Source organism: Sminthopsis crassicaudata, chromosome 2 (genome assembly GCF_048593235.1).
Source record: "Sminthopsis crassicaudata isolate SCR6 chromosome 2, ASM4859323v1, whole genome shotgun sequence".
NCBI lineage: Eukaryota > Metazoa > Chordata > Mammalia > Dasyuromorphia > Dasyuridae > Sminthopsis > Sminthopsis crassicaudata.
This window is the reverse complement of record NC_133618.1, coordinates 494,147,637-494,172,072: the sequence shown is the minus strand read 5'-3', so window position 1 is coordinate 494,172,072 and position 24,436 is coordinate 494,147,637. Positions and strand designations below refer to the sequence as shown.

Below are 24,436 nucleotides of genomic sequence, written 5' to 3'. Positions count from 1 at the left end.
TTTGTTTCACAGGACTTTTAATGCTTCTTTTTCTTACTAAAATACAAAATGTTACAGATACTGGCAATGAGTAATGAGGAGAGGAAAGGAGTCAGTGCCCTTCAAGTGCTTCTTCCCTCTGGAATGGACCGAATCTTTATCCAGTGCTTATTGGTCCAGGGTAGTTGTGTATGGATGGTCCCCAGAGAGGGGATTAGCTGCCCTTAGAATCTCCTTCTAATCCCAACTTCTCCCACCCTCTTAAAAGGGAGGAGACCTCACTTCCCAGGTCTCTGCATGCTTCCCACAAAGCTGCTTTCCAAGAATCTGCAGTAAATCCATTAAAAATGACTTCTAACGCTCCTTTTCTACCCCCTTCCCCAAATAAATTCCCCATCTTCCTTACTTGCTTTTCCCTGGAAGACTTTCATGAGGCTAAAACCAGGAGGATCAGTTAGGGTTGTTCACTGGCTGTAGAACCATGCGACCACCCAAATCAGACTTAAGCCCGACATGTTTCATCTTCTGAGAATTAAATTGTGTTCTAAATAGGAGAGCTTTGTCTCCGAGCTTAGGGTAAGATGACAGCCTCTGAAGCCCAAGAAGGGAGGACTGAGGGCCTTCTTGGAGGACAAACACAGGGTAAGAGCTACAGGCAAAGAAATTCAATGGAATTATTATTAGGGACCGCTGTGAAAGAGGGTCATAGTTCCATTCCCTGTCTTTCAAAAGATGAAAACTGACCAGGACTGGGCCAGTTTAAGAAATATAGTATATATTACATATATATACATATGTGTGTGTTGTGTGTACATTTAGGCATCTCTCAGTTACTGTCTTGGAAAGTTAGTTTTTTGCCTAGGGCTTTTCCTACATCTGTTTGTCTGTCTCTACTTGGGCAAAGGAGATTCTGGGGAAAAAGGAAAACAACAAAAAACCCAATTAGTTCCGACCTTTGACCATCTAACTACATAACCACGTGCTTTGGTTCTTCCAACAACCTTGTTTGGGAGAGAGATTAGAGATTTTAGGGCTTAATGATGATCAGGGAGCAGGGTTAGGTGGAGTCACTCTCACTTTGGAAGACAAATTAAAAATGTTGATCCTTGACACCCTTTTCATCCCTTTCATTAGGCCATTGGTCAGCTATTTTTCAGTATTGAGCTGGGGCAGACCCCTCAAGAAATGTGGTATTGCCAGACCTATAATTCTCTGGGGTAATCAGAATATTCACCAAAGGCATACCTGTCCAGGTCTAGCAGCACTGAAAGGTGGAGAGGTCATTGCCCTCACCTTTCCCAGGGCACTATACCTAGCTGGTGAGGAAGCGGCAAAGGCCAGACCTGTATATTTCTCTACCCTCTTCACATCAGTGGTTTGAACGGCTCAGAGGAAGCAGGGAGACTGCAAATGCTGGGTATGAGATTGAGGGGGGAAGACTTCTGGAAGTCGATGAACAGGCCAGGGAAGTGGGTGTCCCGGACTCTGACCATTGGGACAGTTCCAAAACATATGGAGGTCCTCTCAAATCAAGGTCACGAGTAGCTGAAGCATCTGCTCACCTCTCTCCCTTCCCCAGAATCATGACCAAATTCCTCTTTGAGTTGGAGAAGAGCCAGCCCCTAGGGCTAGCAAGGATTTCAAAATCAGAGACCAAATTATTTCAGAGAAGCAAATAAAATAAAATCAACACCAACAACAAATAACCCCCCACCCCCCACAGACAACAACAAAAGTCCCAATTCCACAGAAATCTTCTTTCCTTTCCAAAGTATGTCCCACTGGCTTTGAGGGGCCGAAGCTCCCTCAGGAAATACCACATTTGCCTCATGCAAAGAAATGAGAACCCGGGCTAGGGCATTTGGTTTCTGTACAGGTGACTGAGTCGAATAGCACCTCGGCTAGCCAGGGCGGTGGGATGGGTGACATGGGATACACATAGCCAAAGGAGTACAGAGAAATGGCAAAATCTGAGAGCAAATCAGCCAACCCGAGAGCCCAGAGCTGGACCAGTGTGAGGCGGAGCTGGGTGGGAGAGAGGGAGGCATTCAATAAATAGCTATCATGGAGGAAAGAATCTGGAACGGGAACCCCGGCCGGCCAGCGGCACAGGAGGGGTTTTCCAGCTGCAGGGCACCTTCCAGGGCAGAGACATGCCTCCTATAATGGAGCTAGGACTGGGAGTGCCCCAGTGCCCTTTGGTGGTTTCCAGGGCATTCCGGGCTCCTGCCTCGGGGTTGAGGCAGGGCCATTGGCACTCCCAGCCAGGGCCAGAGCAGCAATGGGGTGGCTGACTCAATCAAAGATGGGCGTCTGGACACAGACAGAAAAGGCTCACGGAGGGACTCGGGCTCACACGGGGACCAGGACATAAGAGTTACTCCCGCAGCTCCGGGGGATATAACGGAGCCCCTCCACCACTTCTCCAGCCATCCTACGGGGGCAGCTCTGGAGGCTCTGGTAGGCAAACATGGCCACCCCGAGGCAAAAAAGGAAGCCCAGGAAGGCCAGCAGGCCGAAAGCCTGCCTCCGGGTGGCTGCCTGCGGAGAGTCCGGCATGGGCGTGATGGACAGTTCTAGCCTTTGGGGGTCAGCTGTGACGTGGGGAAGCGCCTCGGCTTTGGGAGGTAGGTCGGTTCTCCCAACCCACCCTGAGCTCGGGCTTTCTGAGGCCGGGAGAGAGGCAGGGGAGTGGCCGTCCGCAGCCAGCTTGGAGAAGGGGTTTGTGAGAGTGAAAACAGTACTCATCTCCTCCCCGATAATGGGATTCTCGGTGGAAAAATCCCTTTCCTCCCCTGGCTCGGAGGGGTCCTTCAGCCTTCCCGAGCCCTCCTCCCGGGGGTGAGAAAGAGCCGGGGTCTCCTCGGACGGCCTCCCCGCAGCCGGGGAGCCCGAGTCAGAGCTCCCACCGGGTGGAGTCACTGTGGAAGTCTCGGGGCCCTGGGAGGCCAGCAGCGGATCCGGGCCGCTTCCCCCCGCCACGGGCGAGGTGGACCCCTCCGGAAGGGGGCTGGTGGGCAGCCCTGCGGAGGTCTCCAGGGCCGCCTCTTCCTCGGGGACGCCGGGAGTTGGGCTTGGGCTGGGCCCGGCGCTCGTCGGGACTGGGGCACTGGGAACCCGGAGGGTGGCGGGACCAGTGCTCCCCCCACCAGGGCCCTGGGTGGTTGGAGGCCCGTTCTCTCCCGTGAGCTTTTCAAACATGCCGCCAGTCTCCTTTCCCGGGGCTTGTTTCTGAGCGGCGGCGGCGGCAGAAACGTCGTTCAGGTACTGTACGGCCTCCCGGACCCATTTTTCGTTTGGATCAGCACATAAGGTTCTGTTTTTTATAGTAATGAATCTGAAAGAGAAAAAGACGGCCATGTTGATTTCCGGGATGCCAGCGTTTGAGGAAGGCCCTGACCTTGGAGCACAGACATCCCACGTTCATTATAAATTATGCAGCATGGCCCGATACAGGAGGTCGGGGCCACCTCCGGCTTCTGGTACTCTTAGTGAGGACAGGGCCCAGCCTCGGTTCCGTCCTGCCTTTGACACAAAATGACGGTCCCCCGGCAGGGCCCTAGCAAACCAAAGACTGAATAGAGAAATTCCTGTCTGCGTTGGTTCAAGAAGTAACCTCCACAGGACTTTGTTATAGTAATGACATCATCGCTCTTGTGCAAAAAAAAAAAAAAAAAAAAAAGGTACTTGTTGGCTGTGTGGCTCTGGGCAAATCACTTCCCCTCTTTGAACCTGCTTTCCCATCTGTAAAATGGGATCTCTTTCAGGACTGAGGAAAGGCTTGTGCATCCTAGAACAAGGAATCGCCACTAGTTATTTTCGTTACTGTAACGGCTGCCTTGACGTTGGAGTGGCTCAGACCCTTGGGACCCGAAGTTTGAGGCCCGGGACCAGGCGGTCCCTTTAACCTCCCCCAGCGCAATCCCAAGTGCGGGCTCCGGGGCGTAAGGAGTGCGGAGGGAAGTGTGAGGGTGACTGGCCCGCCCGCCGCCGCTGGGGGGGAGAGCCGCCCGCGCGCAGGGAGGGAGCCCGGGCGGGGCGCGAGCTTCTAAAGAAAGGGGGGTGCGCTGGGTGCCAGGCTGCTTCCAGTGATCCTGTCTCCTTCCCTCCCCGTCTGAGAAACGGAGGGGGCGGCCCCGACCCCGCGGTGGCTGGTTCTCTGGGAATAACAGCCCGCCCGGAAGGCCCGCGGCCCTCCCCCAGCCCCCTGGCAGCGCCGCCCGGCTTTTAGAGTTACGTGCCATCTTCTCAAGCGCTGCGGAGGCGCTTACGGAGCCTTATCGGGAAAGCTTGGTGCGCGCGAGGCTCCCGCCGTCCCGCCCTGGTTTCCGGGGCTTTCCGGGAGCGGGAGCAGGGCGGGGCAGTGAGAAGAGAGTGGGGCCGGTCTGAAGGGCGCTGGAGGCCCAGCGCTGGGGAAGCGCGGGTTTGGGAGGGAGGGGCCGCCGTCCCCCATGGTTTACAGCTGAGGAAACTGAGGCAGCCAGAGTAGCTAAGTGTCTGCACCTGCGCTCGGGCGCGCTCTGTGCCCTGCAGCGCCACCTAGCTTCCTCCTGCACTCTCAGCCGCCGCTCTCCCGGAACAGCTGCGTCCTGGGACAGGGAAGGCCCCTGCAGACCCAGCCCTCGTTGCACCCGCGCCGGGCTGGGAGAGCGCTGGGGCAGCGGGCCCTCCTCTTCCCGGGCCCACCCCGCTCCTCTGGGGGGAGGGGCGGTCTGGTCTTTCCCCCTGCCCCCTTTGCCTGCTGTTGTAAATGTAAACATCTGAAAAGACCCCTCCGGGACCCCCGCGTGTGTTCATTTCTCACGGAAGTCTCCGGAGTGATTGCCTGCTGACACTGACATGAACCTTGTTACCTATGTGTGTGTGCATGTGCTGGGGGAGGGGGGGGCCCATGCCAGACCAGGAAAATAACGTAGTTGCCAAAGCTGGGAGTCTGCCCGGCCTGCGCTTTCCCCAGGGGATCCGGCAGGACCTCTCCTTGGGCCTCGGGGTCTCAGAGCTTTTGTTCCTCCCGGGCCGCGGGCCTTGGTCATAAAGAGAGGGAGCTGGGCATCGCCAAACCCCGGAATGGCCACGGAGACGCGCTAAGGTGTTCGTCTTAACGAGAACTTCCTAACGATAAAACTACTGTCCCGAGAATCCCCAGACTACTTCCTACAGTTGGGCTTTTTTTAACCTACATTTGGTTTAAGGGAGACATTCTAAAGCTGAGATTTAGAAAAAAAATTAATTAAAAAAATTTAAAAATAATAACTATTTCAACATTATCGGTTTTCTTTATAACCCTAAATATGTTATTTAAAAGCAAGATTGTGAGGAGACCGTCAGCTTCACCAGACTGCTAAATAGGGGGTACCCCTCCCCCAAACTGTTCAAGAATCCTTATTCTGACTATATTATTCATGGCTAATATGATTCATAAGTATAATTAACATCAAATTATTTACCTTTGCAAGACGGGGTAGAGGTGGGACAGAAAGAGAGAATCTGGAACTCAGAATTTTAAAAAAAATTATTGTTAAGGTTTTTTTTTCCTCACGTAATTGGAAAATATCGAATGAAATAAATAAAAATAATAATTTTTAAGAAAAAATTATATGTTGCACTTCTGGTGTTCACTTGCACTGGCAGCAGTTTCCTTACCTGGGAGTTCTCTATCTCAATTAAATCTAGTCCCTATCCCTGGCTTTTATTTGATTTATGAACATAATTTTAGTGTGATGTTCTGCCTGGCATTGGGCCCAGAATAAAGGATCTTTGTCACTTTAGATGAGACAGGAACAGTAGAATATTTTTGTTCAAACTATTAAACACTTACTTGAGATTTTTTTTAAAAATGGGTGTGGGAGGAAGGTCTAAAGCAACTACAGGCTGTAAGGTTTGGCCCCAGGAGATTTGTTAGGGAACACTGGTAGGTAAAATGGGAATGAGCTGGAAATAGCTCAAGGCCCTGTGACTCAAACCCATAAACCCTGACACTGAAACCTCCTATAAGTGTCGTCTCCTATTAAACATGAGCTTCTGGAGACTAGACTTTGTTTTGCTATTGCAGCCACTGCACTTAGTATGGTGCTTTGCACATAGTAAGCTCTTAGTAGATTCTGTTTTATTCATTCTGTCCTTTTCTAGTCTCTGGTGTTTTGCTGGTACATACTTTCAGGTCTCTCTCTGTCCCTCTGTCTCTCTGTCTCTGTCTCTGTCTCTCTCTCTCTCCTCTCTTTCTGTCTCTGTCTCTCTCTGTCTCTCATTGTCTCTCTCTGTCTCTCATCATCTCTCTCTCTCTCTCTCTCTCTCTCTCTCTCTCTCTCTCTCTCTCTCTCTCCTCTCTTTCTGTCTCTGTCTCTCTCTCTCTCTCTGTCTCTCTCTCTCTGTCTCTCTCTCTTTCTGTCTCTGTCTCTCTCTCTCATTGTCTCTCTCTCTGTGTCTCTCATTCTCTCTCTCTCTCTCTCTCTCTCTCTCTCTTTCTGTCTCTGTCTCTCTGTCTCTCTCTCTCTTTCTCTCTCTCTCTCTCCTCTCTCTCATACTCTCTCTCTCTCTCTCTCTCTCTCTCTCTCTCTCTCTCTCTCTCTCTCTCTCTCTCTCTCCTCTCTTTCTGTCTCTGTCTCTCTCTCTCTCATTGTCTCTCTCTCTCTCTCTGTCTCTCTGTCTCTCTCTCTCTCTCTTTCTGTCTCTGTCTCTCTCTGTCTCTCATTGTCTCTCTCTGTCTCTGTCTCTGTCTCTCTCTCTCTCTCTCTCTCTCTCTCTCTCTCTCTCTCTCTCTCTCTCTCTGTCTCTCTCTCTCCTCTGTCTCTGTCTCTCTGTCTCTCTCTGTCTCTCTCTGTCTCTCTCTGTCTCTCTCTCTCTCTCTCTCTCTCTCTCTCTCTCTCTCTTTTTCTCTCTTTCTGATGCAATTGAGGTTAAGTGACTTGGGGTCACACAGCTAGGAAGTGTTAAGTGTTTGAGATCGGATTTGAATTCAGGTCCTCCTGATTTTAGGGCTGGTGCTCTACCCACTGAGCTACTTAGCTGCCCCATACTCTCTTTTTTAAGAGTGACTTTTTTTTTGGTGGGGGAGACATTTGGCACAGTGGATAGATTAGTGATTCTGGAGTCAGGAGAACCTGAATACAATCTGACCCTAGGCATGTCACTCAACCCTCATTGCCTTCTCCCACTCCAACAATGAATGATTTGGGGAGATTTGGTGGGGGAAAAAATTTAAAAAACAATTTTGGTGGGAGTAGAGAGAAGCAATATTATGGGATGGGGGGAGATACACAAAAGTCAGTGGAAAGTTTAACACTCACTTTTATGTAGTTTGCCTTAACTTTCTCTCAACACCCTCCGGGTTAATGATAATAACAATGAAAGGAAGGTTGTGATTCTTTTCCTTTTCCCAGGCCTGTAAGGCCTTCCCACACCCAGTGAAAGCCTCTTCCAGTGAAAACAAAGTGGGTCACTTCTTACACTAGTGAGGGATCAGGATGAATATATACACTTTTTGTTCTTGGCCAATGTGGGAATTTGTTTTGCTTGATTAGGAATATTTGTTACAAGGGTTTTCTTTTTTCTTTTTCCAAAATGAGGGGAGTGGGAGTAGAAAGAAGACAAAATAAATGCTTTCTAATTGAAAAAATGAAATGCTTTTTAAAAGGCGGGTGGGGAGCAGATGGGAGAGAAGGTGCAATTTCCTTGTGTATGAGGGCTGTGTCACTTGACTGCTTACTCCCAGGTGTCTTGTACAAGACAAATATCTCCGTCAGTTCTGTGGTGGGACAGAAACTTGGGAGAGTTTGTGGCTGACACCAACCCCAGACCGCTGAGGAGTCAGAGCTCACGCTGGGCCCTGGGGCTCGGGCCACTCTGGCACGCACGTGCAGCCCAGGGTTCCACGCAGAAGCGACCAGACCTCTGATTTTAAGCCGTCCACACTGCATACATTTCTCCAAGCTCACAGACAGAGACAGCAGAGGCAGAATTTAAACCCTCATCTCTTACTCTTTTTACAAGAGGATGACTTCTAGCTTCTCCCAAAATGTCTTGGGACAAAATCACAGGGCCCTGACAGAAGAGCATGCTGGGAGACTCAGGGACACCCCAGAGATTAATCAGCTGACCCTGGGGAGGTTCTTGGAGTACTCTCCAATCCGGCTGCTCCATTTTCACTTTGGTAAGAGGCGATCTTTTATCAGGTATCCCTAAGGGGACGAGAGGTACTTACATGATTGCTTGTACGTGGCAGGACGGCTCTGTCTCCTTATAGTTTTTTAACAAGCGATTTTGTAACTGGCGTGTGCTTCTCAGTGGGGGGCACTCGTGGGTACACTTATTCATGCTAAAATGTTGTCCTAGGGCAATGAGAGTAACCAGAATCAGCACAGTTTGCTCATACATCTATCTGGTGTTTCCTTTTCAGATTCCAACCCATTTCCCAGCTCACCTCTCCTCCAGCACCCTTCTCCTCCCCCAGCACTAGGCTTGGAGTCCCAGACTTGGAAGACACTTTAGAGAACAGCTAGGTCAGCCTGTCACCCCCTGTTTACTAGGTGAGAAAAGAGACCCAAAGAGGCTTGCAGCTCAGTCACAAATAGGATAGAGAGAAGGCCAGGATTTCCACCCACTTTCCCTGATTTCAGGTTCTTCCCCCTCTACTAACTGTTTACTTTTTGTCTAGTGAAAGTTTTTATTTTTGATTTCTTGAAATATAGCTCTGAAGAGAGAGTTTCAAAAAGCCCATTGTGTTTCAGATGAAGCTACTTGACTGTGCCTTTAAACCCAAATCAATTTGGCTTTCACTGAATGGCCCCAACCCTAGCCTCTGCGGCACATTGTTTGGATGGCTTAGAAGGAGCATAAATAGATATTGTTTTTCTGTTCTGGCAGAAGCTCTGCGGATCTTGCCTTCCCAGATGGATATCTTTCTGATGATAAATGGAGCCACCTTTATCTCATCTTTTATTTAGCCCTTAGTCATAGAACAGCCAGCCCTCTGGCAAACAGAGACTTGGGGAAGACACATATTTAGAAAGGTCAAAGTCACCCCCTGTGTCCTGGGCCATCACCAGTCCTCTTGACCTTTGTCTTGCCACTGGACTTTGATGACTGGAGGAGAGAGGATGACTTTGCCCAGCTTGTAAATCCAATTTATGTGTAAGGAAGACACTGCCCTTTTCAAGAATGAAGGATGAACAACAGCAACAGTTAGGAGGAGATCGATCCCAGCTTAAAACCTAGCTCAGCTATAACCACCTGTATGACTGACACTGGGCAAGCCATTTCACTTCTAGACGCTTCTCTTTCTTCATCTAATTTCCCAGCTTCTTAAATTGTGGCTCATGACCTCATAGAGTCTCACAACTGAATATAAGGGTTGCAGAATTATGATTTATTATCAGTAAATGTTTGGTTTGTGTGCCTATTTTATATAGCTATATATTCAGAGTCGGGTAAAAATTTCTCAGGCAAAAAAGAGTTGAGAGTAGAAAAAGAAACCTAGAACTGGGTGTCTAAGGCCCTCTTTCTACATCCTGTGATCTTATTTCCATTCCCTTCCCCCTCTTCTTGATAGTGTCATTAATCACAGTGTTGAGAGTCCATAGGTTAGCCGAATATTCAAAATGCCCTCCTGCTTCTAGCCTCTTACTCCCACCCTCTGGATCCTTCTCTCCTCCTGGAACTCCCCTGGTCTCTGCCCTTCTTTCTGAACTCCGTTCAGATAAGCCAGTTCACTCACCACCACCTGTCCAAGTCCCTTCTTACACTGGGAGATCAGTTCTTACCCTGGCTCAAAAGGCCTTTGGCAAGATTCACCTAGAGAGCTCCTTTCTTATTCTCTGAGCCTCACAGCGTAAATCCTGATGTTTCATTCCTTAGTATTTTTTAAATAAACATTTTAAACTCTGTGCCAGATGCTGGCCTTCATGCTGGCTCCCTGCCCAGTCCCAGACTCTGGGTTTCGATCCCTATATTCTAGAGATAGGAATTCCACGAAGCACATGAGCCCAGGACAAAGGTCACCAAGCTTGTGTATTAATTAGAGAGCCTCTGAAACTCCAATACTTCATGATAAGTGCCGTTTACATAGTATTCCATGGCTTATAAAGCAATTTAGAGCCACTTTCTCGTGCGAGCCAACTATTATTATCCTCCCTTTACAGATTAGGAAACCAAGGGTTAGAGAGGCTAAATGACTCAGCCTGGGCCACAGGAAGTGTTGGAGAAAGGACTCAAACCTGATTCCTGTCCTGATTCCAGGCCCTACACTTTCTAACTGTACCACGCTGCATCATCCTCCCTAGACCCTCGGGACAAAAGGAATGGCTGGTCAGGAAAATGCCGGCCGGTCAGACTGGACCTTTCCCGGTTAGGGAGAACACAGGGACACAGATGGCCAGAATACTGCTGGGTATCTGTGAAGATAGCCCAGTTTCTCATTAGCTGATCAGATACACTTGATTAGAAAATTTTCAAGTGCCTTTAACTGATTATCAGCTTCAGTTTTGAGAAAAATAATTGTTTCTCTCTTATATTAATAGCCAATTATTGACTCAGGACCCCCTTCCTTTTCCTCATTTAGAAATCAGCCCCATAGATTATTCAGGCAGCCTTTGAAGTGTAAGGTTCATAATGAGATGAAATCTTGGGCAAAGCAGATCCAACTGGAAAACTCATATTTCTTCAAAAGGTAAAGAAATTTTAGTGTAGGCAAATTGATGGATTTGTGTTTTACTCAGAAAGGGCTAAATAAAGTAAAAAAAAAAAAAAAAAAAAAAAAAAAAAAGGATTTCCCCTTTTGTCTAGATTACCCTAGATGGGGTAATATGGTTATAAATAAGTCTCTGATCAAGACTGAGTCGACAGTCATGTCTGTCCCCTAGACCCTTATTAGAATAAGCCCTCCTCCTCTAATGTTCCTTCTCTTATTGCTTGTTAACCAATCATGTATACTCCATCATGTGCACCCACTTTTCCAATGACAGTATTTAAAATACAACCACTTTGGCCATTTTGAGTCAAATTGGGTCTCAAACCTTACTAGGTATGCGAATCTGGGAAAATCACTTCAACTTGCTTGCCTCAGTTTCCTCATCTGTAAAATGAGCTGGGGAAGGAAATGGCAAACTACTCCAGTGTCTCTGCCAAGAAAACCCCAAATGGAGTCATCAAGTGTAGGACATGACTAAAACAACTGAATAATAACAATATGTAGAGTTATCTGTCATTATGTCTTTTGAGGATTTTTGCATGATTTTAACATAAGAATGGGAGACAATTGTTGAAGAGCCATTTATGGAGGCATTTTGTTTCCTGAATCAAAGGCTTAATTATAGCCAATAAATAATAAGAGTCATGGGATCTCATATTTTCTGTAGCTTTCAAACAATTGTGGGATTGCAAAGATGCAGTTTGCTCCAGACTGTCAGTGGCAGAGCTTATTTGTTCCATTTTTCAAAGTCAGGAAGCTGTAGTTTCTAATTCTGCTTCTGACAGTTGCTAGCCCTGGGATTAAACCCTGATAAGTCATTTAAATCGCTCAGCCTGTTTCCTGAGATGGGGACAATTATTGCACCTACCTCTTTGAGCTATTGGGAATATCAAATGAGATCATATATATAAAGTACTTTGAAAGCTTCAAGACTCTATAAATGGTAGCTATGCTTCCTCCCTCCTGCAATACTGCAACTCCTTGAAGACAGGAAGAATTCTGTCTGGTTCTCTGTATTTTCAGTTGCTACCTTAGTCACTGAATAGGTGTGACCTTAGTCATCCTGAGACCTGTTGAAGACCTCAGCTTAAAAAAGGCAAGGACTCCCCCAGCATCTGGGGCCATGTCCAGTCATCCTGATCTATGTCTGGCCCCTGGATCCAGGTGGCTCTATAGGGAAAAGTGAAGCAGGTGACCTTGCTCAGCCCTCCTTTCCTCAAGTCTAGTTCACTTGCATGTCATGGCATCACCTCCCCGATATAGTCCTCTTCGAAAATAAAGAACAATTTGTGCCATACCTTCATCAAGGATGCTCTAGGCATGCATATGGATTGTGTTCGTAAAATTTTATAGAATTGTATGCAATTATCTTTTGTTCCTTTTTTGAAATTCAAATATTCATATTTGTTAACTTGATAGCAAAAAATTAAATTTATGGAAATGAGAAAGTAATAATTTGGTTTATATTTATGAATATTCTCTCAGTTGACTTTTTTTGAGGGGTAGAGGTGGTAATAATTAGGCTACAGATTTTTTTCATTTTTTGATTCCCTCCCTCTTTTACCTCTATTCTAATAATCTATCTCTTAATCCCTATAGCACAGGCTTCTGGTATATTTGGTCTAATTTGGGTATCTCCAATATCATTTCTTCTTTCTCACATAATACATCCATGGCTAGTGTGAGAGGTCAAGTGTGATAGTTCTAACTTGGCGATAAAAATTATAAAAAAAAAACACCAACACACACACACACACACACACACACATTTTTCATTCCCCCCCCCCTTTTATTTGTTGTTCTTCCAATTTAATCTTTAAATGCCCTTGAGAAGATTTTATTTGAGTCTTTTGTCAAGCTTTCTTTAAATTTGTTCTTTTTCCCTTTACTGATTCTCATTATTTTATAAAATAATTCTGCTCAGAATCTTCCACTATGAAACAGTGCAAGATTTTACAAACAAATTGATTTTCTAAACTGGTGTTATCCTTGACTACAATATTTCTCTGCTTGGCAAAGAGATCAAGATACTTACTTGCTGAAGCAATTTCTAGAGACTATTAGTCTCATTATGGCAACTGTTTTATACTTTTTTTTTTTTTTAATTCTGAACTTAAACACCCCAAAAGAGCATTTTCAAATACAAAGAGGTATGTGAAACCATGCATGAATCTGTTTCATGTCATTTACTTTTTTAAAAAAATTAAAAGCATACAACAAATTCTACACTTTAAAAGATGCCCGTAGTTCTATGTTTCTTTCTGAACTTTCATTCATTTCTATAAATTAAAAAAAATGTTCCAATGAACAACCAGCAGGATGATTTCAGAAAGGTTTGGAAAGACTTGCCATGAACAGATGTTGTGAAGTGAATAGAACCAAGAGAACATTGTACATAGCAACAAGAAGATTATATAATGATCATTTCTGATAGTTGTAGATCTTTTCAACAATGAGATGATTTAGGCCAGTTCTAATGGTCTTGTGATGGATGGAGAGAGCCATCTGTACCCAGAGAGAGACTATGAGGACTGCATGTGGGTCACAATATAGCAGTTTCACCTTTTTTGTTGTTTGCTTGCATTTTGTTTTCTTTCTCATTTTTTCCCTTTTTGATCTGATTTTTCTTGTGCGGCATGATATTTGTGGAAATACATATAAAAGAATTGCACACATTTGAAACATTGAATTACCTGCTGTCCAGGGGAAGGGATGGGAGGAAGGGAGAGAGAGAAGATTTGGAACACAAGGTTTTGTAAGAGTGCATGTTGAAAACTATCTTTACATATATTTTGAAAAAAAAAATTATTTTTTAAAAGGAGAAAACATGTTTCAATGACCTTTTTTTTTTTTTTTTTTTTTTTGGTATTATGATTATTAAAATTCCCTGTCTCCCAAGAGCTACCTCTCCTCCAAAGAAAATAAAGAAGAGAAGAGGAAGTGGAGGGTAGGAATCCATCCAAGAAAATTATGTCTCGCCCCCACTAGGGGGCTCTGTGCCTGGACCAAGGCTTTTGGAGGAGGAGATGAAGTAGGGTCAGCCCTGCTAGGTGAACCTGGGTCACTGGGGTTTCTGTAGCTACTCCCATCTCCTAGGGTTAAGCCCATCTGCATCGCTCAGGTTCAAAGTCCTCTATCTCTAGGGCCTTCTATCTTTTTATTATCAACAATTGGTTTAAATAGGCCAACCTGAACTTATTTTAAGTTCACTCCATTTTTAGTGTTTCAGCTTTGTACACTTTGATCTTTGCTTTAAGAAGTCTGTTGCATAACCTTGAAGAACCAAGGGCTACTGCTACATTGTGAAAGGGATCAAAGTGGGATCTTGTGGTGGCCTAGAAACTTGCAGAGAGGATTCTTCCACCGGACAATGGGACACAGATGTTACGGCCATTGGCCCAGCCAGTGCTGGATGTGTTCGTGTATACATCTATGTGCATCTGTAAACATATACCTGAACATACAAGCAAATATAAAGATATGCTAATAGGTGATGACTCACATGTCCAAGCCTGTTCATGAACATTCTCCCTTAAATCCTTACCCATCCACCTCAGTGCCTTTATTTCAACCACTAGCTTAGTCCTCAAAAGTCTCCTGAAGGGAATAGGAGTGTCCAGAGTCATGGATCCCAGGTCTGGGAGAGGCCTTAGAGACCATCTAGCTTTACAAAGATGAAACCGAGGGCAAAAACTGCTCAATGATTTGTTTTGGGGCACGTAGTTAGTAAAGAAATGTCTGCAGTAGTGTTTAAGTTCTTATCTTCCCAATCCAGTGTGCAGCACTCTGTCCACTCTATCACAGGGAAAGGAGCCAGTGGGGTGTGGCTGAGGGCCAAAGGAGAGGTACAAAGTTCTAGGGCTGGGTGAGAGATGGGAGGGTAACTTGTTCCTGCAAGGAAATCCCCTCTACACCAGCCTTAACTGGCTACTCAGCCTCTCCTTAGATATTTCCTCTGAAAGGAGATTCACAGCCCACTGAGGCAGGCCGTTTCCCTTTGGGATGCTTCTAACGCTTGAGAAGGAAGACAAAATCTGTCTCCCTACAGCTCCATTCATTAATGGTTCCCAGTCTGTCCTCTGGGGCCTAGTGGAATGCCAGGGGCTCCCCCAGACCACCTGCTCTGGCGTCGTGATTGGAACAAATAGATTATTAAATAAGATATTTGTGGAGAGTTAAGCCAGTGCTCTTGATTATTCTGTCTAGTGACAACAAAGATTCCCATGGGAAAGAGAATTTCCTATAATCCTTCAGAGTTGTCATGAGTCACCAGAGAGAGTGCTGGATCTGAAGTTGGGGAAACCTGGACTCAAAACCTGCCATAGATACCAACTAAGTTATATGAGGTCATTTGATCTCTTTGATCTTCAGCTCTTGTATAAAATGAGAAGTTTGAACTTATGATCTCTAAGGATTCTTTCAACTCTAAATCTACAATTCTGAAACCTGGGTACCCAAACCATCATCTTTGCCTCTGGTCAAGGCAGAAAATTCATACCCAGTGGCATCCTTAGAAAATATGTTCCCATTTTCCCTCCAGGCCATCCTGATATCCCCACCCTTTTCTTAAAGGTTTCCAAAAGCTTTGAGTTGGATCTGAAGGCACCATAATTGTCTTCCTCTCTGGACTTGAATCAGGGAGCCCTGAGTTCAAATCCAGTCTCAGACATTTGCTAGCTATGTGACTCTGGATAAATAACTAACCTCTGTCTACCTCAGTTTGGTCAATCGTAAAATTAGTTTAATAATAGTACCTATCTCCTAAGGTTGTACTGAAGATCAAAAGAGATAAATTGTAAAAGACTCAACACACAGTAGATACATATTATATGCTTTTCCATTTGTCCCTTTCCCTTTCCCTTTCCCTTTCCCTTTCCCTTTCCCTTTCCCTTTCCCTTTCCCTTTCCCTTTCCCTTTCCCTTTTCCTTTCCTTTCCTTTCCTTTCCTTTCCTTTCCTTTCCTTTCCTTTCCTTTCCTTTCCTTTCCTTTCCTTTCCTTTCCTTTCCTTTCCTTTCCTTTCCTTTCCTTTCCTTTCCTTTCCTTTCCTTTCCTTTCCTTTCCTTTCCTTTCCTTTCCTTTCTTTTCCTTTCCTTTTCTTTCTCTGTTATTCTTTCTTCCGTCATAGGGGGCTGTAAAGACCACTAACTAGTTCTATGAACTTCCTGTGGTAAAGAACCTCTGCCACTAACTCACCCCTTAATATTTCTGGGCTTTATTTCCTCCATCTGTACAATGGAAGAGAGTGGATCAATGGCCCCCCTAAGGTTCATCTCAGCTTTAGTAGTCCACATTCCTGGAGACTTTAGGAGTGTTGTGACCCCAAGGTAATCTCAGACCACTCCAGGACAGCCAGGTCTCTGCATCATCCCCACCATCTCTCCATTGTGATATCCCCCCTTCTTGGAAACAGACAAGAAGAGCTTACAAAAAAAGAGAAAGAGAAAGAAACCAAGACTTTTTTCCCTTTCTTTCCAGGGGAGTGAGTGGGAGTGAATGCGTCAGTGCTTGGGAAAAAAAAAGAACCTCTGTTCTGGACTTGTTTCTGCAGGTTTGTTATATAATGCAATTGAGCCTCTTGCTCTACCATAGAGAAGGAAAAGCAACCATTTCGGGGAACTGAAGACTCTCACTTGCATAAGCAGGATATGACAGGCCCAGAGCCCAGAGTGGAAGACCACCCCCACCCCTCCCCTCACCCACCCCAGCCTCTCCTTCTGAACCTGAGCCTCTCACTGCCAGGTCTCTGTGGTTTCAGGTTTTCCTCAGAGGCTCTGGCTGCCCCAGAGAAAAGATTCACAGAACAAATGCTATAAACACCCTCAGGACCATCTAGTTCAGTCTTCTCAATGTGTGGTCGTGGGTAAAAAGTGCCAGGATTTGGAGCCAGGTCTGATTGGGGGTTGATTGTGACTCTGGTTTTTAATTCCCTGTACTATTAAAGGGGGATGGGGGATGGACTATTAGATGACCTCTATGGTCACCTGTGGTTATGATGGCAAAATCTATGGTCCTTAATTTACCCAGGAGGAAAGCTGAGGTCCAGCTTTATTCACCTCGTGGGCACTGATTGAATTGGCAGCACAATCCTGACTCCTACTCACCTGCCATCACATGAAAACACCAGCTTTCCCAGACTCCTTCTGTCCAAATGATCACATTGGGTTAAGGAACCCAGCTGTGAATTTAAAGAAATGGATTCTGAGGGTCTCAATGCAGCCCCCCCCAATCCTGGCTGATGCTCGGAGTCAGCTTCATTCTCCATCCAGCTACCCTTAGCCTTAGATCTGGGGGGGGGGGGGGAATCCTTACCTCTACCAAGAGACAGGAAAGAGAGCCCTGAGGGACTTGACTCCTCCTTACTTTGAAACATAGGAAGAAAATTATGTATCTTTTGCCATGTAGGGTCGATACCCTCTTGCTCTTATCTACAACAATAATAAAACTCCCCAGTTTTTCATGGCACCTCCACTTGAATTTGATGAGAGGCTTTGATAATTTATTCCCATTTTAGAGAAAGGGGAGCTGAGGGTCAAAGAGAGACAGGGCTTTGCCCCAGATGGAACAAGGAGTGAATGGCAGAGCCATGACTTCCAATCCTGCCTCTGAAAATGTATAACCACAGGTCAGCTGTCTGAACGTCTGCTTCCTCAACTGTGAAATGAGGGGGCTGACCTCAAGGGCCTCTAATATCCTTTCCAGCTTTGAATTTATGAACCTGTGATGAAAACTCACATCTTCTAACTCTCTGGCTTAGCCTCTTTCCATATTACATTTTCTCCATGTTTCCATAGAGGAGAATTGGTCCAGAATTATCCTCAGGCTGGATTTTCTGGGTTTCTTCCATCTCTACTCACACAGATCTCTCCCACCCCCTCAGCAAGTTAAAAAAAAAAAAAAGCCCCAAGGTAATCTGAAAGATTCTGATACCAGAAATTATTATTTTTAAAAAATTATTATTATTATTTTTACTAGGGCCAAAACTCATTCTACAACCGGGAAGAAAAACCAGCCTTTCATTGAAATGAATCCTTTTAAGCTCCAATTACCAGCAACTTCCTCCCTCTTCAAAAAAAAAAATAAAAGGAAAAGGAAAAAAAAAAAGACCCTGACTGAGAGTAGAGCAGACTAGAGATTCCCTCTAGCTTTCTAGTCCTTTCCATCTCAGCCTCTTCCTTTGTAAGGAAGTACCTGGATGTTGTGTTTTCGGAAGGAGGCAGTGCTGGATGGGTATGCTGCAGCTTGCCCATTTAAGCCTGGATCCCTCGGAAGGCCTTTTGGGTGAGCCTCTGTCTACTTGCAGGGGACACTGATTTTGAAGACTAAAGTACTGAAAGCAATGGCACTATGTAATTGAGGGAGGTCAATCACAGAAGCATAATTTACAAGATTTAGAGCTGGAAGGACCTTAAGAGTGGAACAAAAGGAGCTCCAGAGTGGAGAAGTCACTTGCTTGAGATCACAAAGACAGTAAGTGGCAGTGTTCATATTAGAACTCGGGTCTTCTGCTCCGAAGACAGGGCCACTCTGTCCTGGCCTGAGGAGGGACATCTGCTCGAGTGCTTCCCTAGGCAGCTGTGGAGAATGGAGCCAGTGGCATCCTAGAAGGTCAGAGGTTGGTGAGGGGACGGGCCTACTCCAACTGATGGATTCCTGGCCCTGGTTATTTTTTGTTGCAAAGGCCTAAAAATGGAATGGGCACCATATCAAAGCCAAGAGCTGTCTAGTTCCAAAGCACCAAACCTCAAAATTACACATTTTTCAGGAAAACTTAAGCAGGATCGGTTAGATATTAACCCAGTTAACCTCTCTGGACTTCCCAGTGAATGCTATTTTACAAGAAATCCCTCCCTCTCCCAGCCCTCACTCAGACTAGTCCTCCAAGGAGCTGCCCCTCCCCCGCCCGCCCCCGGCTACCTCGCGATGCAGGAGCCATTGCCCTTCTTCTTTGCAGGTGTTGGTCACCTCTCAGAACTACCTGCCCCAAAGTATTCAGACAGCTAGGGTGGGCCACCTTGAACCCCCACCTAGTCTAATAAGCACGGCATTGTCCTTTATCTGCACTCCCCCCACCCTTAGTCTGCCGTTCCGCTGAGACAGAGCGGTGGGGATGGAGAGCTTCCTGCTTGGAGATCCGGAGATCCGAGTTCTAGTCACCCCTGCCTGCCTTCCCTGTGCCCGTGACTTCCTCCCCCTCCTCGGGGTCTGTCTCCTCTCTGAATTGAGGATGCTCCCTGAGGTCCCTCACAAATGCCATTCTGAGAGCGACATCCGCAAAGGCTCACGCTAACGAGCCTCCGCTCTGCGCAGCTAGGCCCCTCTCGGCTGCTCCCGAATGCACACTTCTAGAATTAGGGCAGTAGCGCATCGCCTTGCTTCCCTGCTTGCGGGCTTCCCGGTAAAATGCCTCCGCGTCCGCAGGGGCTATTCGGCGGAGGGGGAGGATGCCGAGCTCGCCCCGGTCCCAGCAGTGCCAGCTTAGCGATAAACGGCTTGGGACCGCAAAGTTACTGACGCTGTGGGAGACGGTCAGGAGCCTGGGTCCCTCCTCCGGGGAAAGAGCCCCGCGGGGGGCGCAGCCTCCGGGGAAGGAGGACGGGGCCGGGTGCGCGGCTCCCGGCCTCTGGGAGGGCCCCCACTCACCTGCCAGCAGGGACGTCAGGTGTCCGAGCACCATCAGGCGGAGCAGCATCGCGGGGAGCCGGGACCCCATGGTACCCAGCACTGCGGACGCGGAGGCTGCCGGGGAGGGCGAGCTAGCAGCGCGCTCGGGCCACGTCCGTCTTCTCCTCTCCCGCAGCTCCAATGCCGCCCCCGGGCCTGTGGCGCAGCCGCTCCCCGAATCCCGGGCTCCCCAGCTGCCTCCGACTTTTGTGATCCTGTCACTGGAGTCTCTCCCCCTCTCCCTCCTCGCCCCCCAGCCTGGTGGGAGGAGAAAGGCAGCGAAACAGAGCGCCCCTCTTGCCAGAGATTTATCAGGATGTTGCCAAGTAACACTCGGGAGGAGAGCTTCAGCTCAGCTCCCGCAGCATCGGAGGAGGGAGCCGAAGGTGAAAGCGGGGATCATTCCCAGCCCACTGCGCTCCCCCTCCCGCTCACCCCTCCCAGTCCATGGGTTCTTTAAATAAACATTCCCTGCTGTCAAGAGTGAATTCCAACCACGTGCTCCTTCCTTCTCACCAACGGAGTGATTTCTTTCCTTTTCCTGTTCCTTGGCTCTTCGGGGATGTTCCATTCATTGCGTCTGTGAGGGAGTCAGTCTCAAGTGGACTTCATCCCAGAGGTTTCCGATTCAATTTACAGAACAGGGAAAGTCAGACCTGGAAACGACCCCAGAGCTTGGAATGTCAAAGCTGCAAGGGGCCCTAAAACATGGAACAGTGTCAGAGGCGGCAAGGACCCTAGAACACGGAATGGCAGAGCTGGAATCGTAAAAAGAGGGAAGCGGCTTCAAAGTTCGCCTGGTCTGGGCTAGCCTCTTATTTTACCTTTAGGGAAACTGAGGTCTGGGAAAAGGAAAAGACATCCTTTGTAGGCCGCCAAGTGGCACAGAGCGTAGGGTCCGAGTTCCAGTGTGACCTCAGACTCTTAATAACTTGTGTTTGGAGCAAGCACAGTGCCTGGCGCAGAGTAGGAGCTATATACACATAGACTACTAGTAGGAGTAGCTGAGAGGGGAGCTGGACCTCCCCGGCACTGTTCTTTTCATCATACCACATTGTACTGTGTGGAAACATTTCAGATAGGACCCTCGGGAAGGGAAGAAAGGGCTCAGAAAGGAAGATGGAAGGGGCTAAAGATAGACTTCAGTGACTTTCCAGGTTTGTGAGGGCGAAGGTCACCCACTGCCTCGGTCTTACAGAGGGGCCTCTAAGCCCATTATTGTTTTTGGCCCTCTCCCAACCCTTTTCTAGTGACCACATTTCTTCCTTTTCTGTTTCCTTTTCTCAAACCTTCCCATTCCTTTCTTTTCCTCCTTTTTTCGGGAGTACTGCTTTAACTTCCTTTTTGCCCCCTATCCAATCAACGGAGACATTTCCAGTTCAAAGGCCTCTAACCACGCTAATGAGGTCACTCACCTCTGCACTGAACTACTTCACTTTGATCACAATCAAACTCTCCTTACGGATTAACTGTAGTTATGGCAGTTTTTAAAATTCCTCTGGTAACTTTTGGCTAATATTAACTGTAGTTGGCCAAAGCAATGGAATTTAAAATTTTACTTAAAGTTTTAAATATTCCTTAGATAAGAAGCTAAAAGAAGAATCTCATCTGTCCTTAATTCCTTTTGTTCAGTCATTTTTCAGTTATGTTCCACTTTTAGTGACGTCATGTGCTTTCTTAGGAAAGAATTGGAAAGAGTTGCCATTTCTTTTTCTAGCTCAAGTTACAGCTGAGGAAACTAAGGCAAGCAGGATTAAATCTGAGGCCAAATTGAACAAACTGAGCTCTAGGCCCAGTGCTTTATCCACTGTGCTTCCTGGCTGATGGATCCTGACTCCTTGGTGTCTTCCTCCTCAATCAGCCTGTTTGTCAAACTCCTATTTATAGCTTAATATGTAACGTGAATTAGTTTTACCTGTGAATTTATTTGATGAAGTTTATTTCCTTAGGGATATATAAGATCATGACTAAGTTTATTGAACTTTTATGACGTTGAAGGAAGCTTGGGATGATGGATCTATATTCTCCTTAACTTTTATAGACTAAGACTGCACAAGACAGCAATACGCAAAAGAATGATTTCTTTGTCACTGACATTGCTTATAAGAAGCTTTGTCAGAATACTTTTTCTCTAGAACTTTGCCTTGTGTTTGAGCACAAGAATAACGCCTTTGTCATTTCTACGTTCTGGAAATGTATTTTGGTAGCAGTTACTCACCTCGTGAATTCAGAGAGGATGTTTCTCCTGTTATATTCTGTGGAAACTTTTCATCCCCTTACCCTGGAACAAGTTTCCTGGAAGTCATAACATAACAGCCCATCCCTTTCATTATGAGGATCCCCCCTCCCACCTAGAAGTTAGCACATTAATGCCGGAGCCCCACAACCCTTCCCTCCCTCCCCACACATTGCAGCGCTGGAACTCTTTTCCAAGAGTTCCACAGAGATTCTGATAAGAAGGGCACGGGGTGAACTGAAGGCAGAGAAGCATCTCAGCGTTACCTCCTAATTGAGTAGGCCTTTCATGCAGCCTGGGAGGGGTTAGGCGGCCTTTGAGTGTTTTATTCCATCACAACTCCGAACTTGAACAATGAATCCGGATCAGACCCGACCCACAACAGGGGACAATGGCCTCTGCCCTGTCTGTTGCAACATCTCCTGAGATGATTGATGGGTGTGAAAGCCCCCACTATGGGCTGTGAGGTGGAAACCACATGGTGCGAACTCTCGCTGTCAAAATCGGCCCGCATGGGAGCTCTGCTGGAGATGGAAGGAGGGCCGGGCAGAAGCTGTGCGGGAGCGCGCTTGTGGGACCGCCAGCAGGTGTTCCTCGATGGCGGCCATGTGCACAGCCCCGCTGGGCTGGCTGGCGGCCAGGAACCCGTCTCAGGTCTTCTTGAGGCTAGAGCTTCCCACAAGAGCTGCCAACCTCAAGCTCTGCTGCAGGGCAGAGAGGGGGTTCCCCGGCTCAGACGGAGGACGGAAACCGCTGGGGGAAGGAGCTGTGTCCTCGCCTCACAGGGACAGTTTGCAGTGAGGAAGGAGCCTGGGGGGGATGTGCAAAGAAGGGCGGTATGCGCTTTATGAAGGACTGGACTTCTCAGGTGAAGACACTGCGCACGTGCATGTAACTGTTAGCTTCTGGGGGTCAGAGGCTTCCGGCCACGTACTCTGAATACGTCTAGAAAATTCTGTAAAACTAATTTTACAATGGAACTGCCCATGTGCAGGTGGCGAATTCCCGGCACTGATGATTCGATTCAGATTTCCAGGTCTGAAGCCCCAAAAAACAAAACAAAACAAAACAAAACAAAACAAAACAAAACAAAACCCCAACAAAATCCCCGCTCGGCAGTGCGTCTGAGGTTGTGGGGGGGAGACAAGATACTGACCAGTCATGGGAGCGATCTTAAGCCGTCAGATCCAACTACTCACCCCTTTTACCTCCATTTTACAGAGAAGGAAATCAATCACAGATATGTATTCATGACTGACAAGGCAGGCCCTGCCCGTGGGGGGCTGACGTCGGGGAGGAGCAGAAGCGTGCAGGTTCTTTTGTACAAGGGGACAACCTCTTACTGTAGGGGCAGCCAGATGGGGCGCGGGGTTGGAGTCCGGAGGGCCCGAGGTCAAACTCGGCCTCAGACACTCGGCTGTCATCCAGCGGGGACAAGTCACTGAACCCCAAATGCTCCAGGTGTGTGGGGGGGATAGGATTGCTCTTCCTTGTAACGGAGCTGCACACAGCATCAACAGCCCTTAAAGGTCGGGCCTTTGCTACTTGGCTCATTTCTATATTTAATCTTATCGTTCTGGCTCTAGGATAAACCAGAGACAAGTTTATATATTTGATCATTGATTAATAACATCCCAACATCTCTCAACTAATCCAATAAGCTCAGGACCCTTATCTTAGGAAATTAGTGAACGAACCAGAGAAACTGCCTTTCTTGGCCTTGTTTCCAAAATATATAGAGAATTTACTCTAATTTATAAGAATTCAAGCCATTCTCCAATTGATAAATGGTCAAAGGACATGAACAGACAATTCTCGGATGAAGAAATTGAAACTATTTCTAGCCATATGAAAAGATGCTCCAAGTCATTATTAATCAGTGAAATGCAAATTAAGACAACTCTGAGATACCACTACACACACACCTGTCAGATTGGCTAGAATGACAGGGAAAGATAATGCAGAATGTTGGAGATGTGGGAAAACTGGAACACTGATACATTGTTGGTGGAGTTGTGAAAGAATCCAACCATTGTGCAGAGCAATTTGGAACTATGCCCAAAAGTTATCAAACTGCATACCCTTTGACCCGACAGTACTACTACTGGGCTTATATCCCAAAGAAATCTTAAAGAAGGGAAAGGAATCCTCATGTGCAACAATGTTTGTGGCAGCCCTCTTTGTGGTGGAAACTGAGTGGATGTCCATCAATTGGAGAATGGCTGAATCAATTGTGGTACATGAATATTATGGAATATTATTGTTCTGTAAGAAATGACCAACAGGATGATTTCAGAAAGGCCTGGAGAGACTTACATCAACTGATGCTGAGTGAAATGAGCAGGACCGGAAGATCATTATATACTTCAACAACAATACTATATGATGATCAATTCTGATGGACGTGTGGCCATCTTCAACAATGAGATGAACCAAATCAGTTCCAATAGAGCAGTAATGAAGAGAACCAGCTACACCGAGCGAAAGAACTCTGGGAGATGATTATGAACCACTACATGGAATTCCCAATCCCTCTAATTTTGTCCGCCTGCATTTTGGATTTCCTTCACAGGCTAATTGTTCACTATTTCTTTTTTCTTTCTTTCTTTCTTTCTTTCTTTCTTTCTTTCTTTCTTTCTTTCTTTCTTTCTTTCTTTCTTTCTTTCTTTCTTTCTTTCTTTTTTTGTTTGGTTTTTTTTGAGGCTGGGGTTTTAAAATAAAAAAAAAAAAAGAAATTGCCTTTCTTACTAGTAGTTTCTTATACAATTCTATACATTAAATTCTTTAATCCCCTAGAAATAAATATGTATTAAAGTTAGTGAGCATATTCTTTTTAACCTTCTTTCTAAATCTGATTTTTCTTGTGTAGCAAATAA

General features: G+C 46.5%; 1 protein-coding gene across 1 annotated transcript; it reads right to left on the bottom strand.

Annotated features, from left to right (window-relative positions):
• On the bottom strand, positions 1–19,762 carry CX3CL1 (C-X3-C motif chemokine ligand 1). Its single transcript, XM_074293514.1, has 3 exons — positions 19,304–19,762; positions 8,180–8,306; positions 1–3,316 (listed from the first exon to the last, which is right to left on the bottom strand). The coding sequence occupies exons 1-3, from the start codon at positions 19,371–19,373 to the stop codon at positions 2,332–2,334; spliced, it is 1,182 nt and encodes a 393-aa protein (XP_074149615.1). The 5' UTR covers positions 19,374–19,762; the 3' UTR covers positions 1–2,331.
• Between the last annotated feature and the right edge of the window lie 4,674 nt (positions 19,763–24,436).

Bases quoted from the DNA above. Each gene is read 5' to 3' on its own strand.
- CX3CL1 (XM_074293514.1), bottom strand. From the start codon at position 19,373: ATGGGGTCCCGGCTCCCCGCGATGCTGCTCCGCCTGATGGTGCTCGGA. The intron at 8,307-19,303 runs GTGAGTGGGGGC...TCATTGCCCTAG, and splicing joins CCTGACGTCCCTGCTGGCAG to GACAACATTTTAGCATGAAT. The intron at 3,317-8,179 runs GTAAGTACCTCT...TTTCTCTTTCAG, and splicing joins TGCCACGTACAAGCAATCAT to ATTCATTACTATAAAAAACA.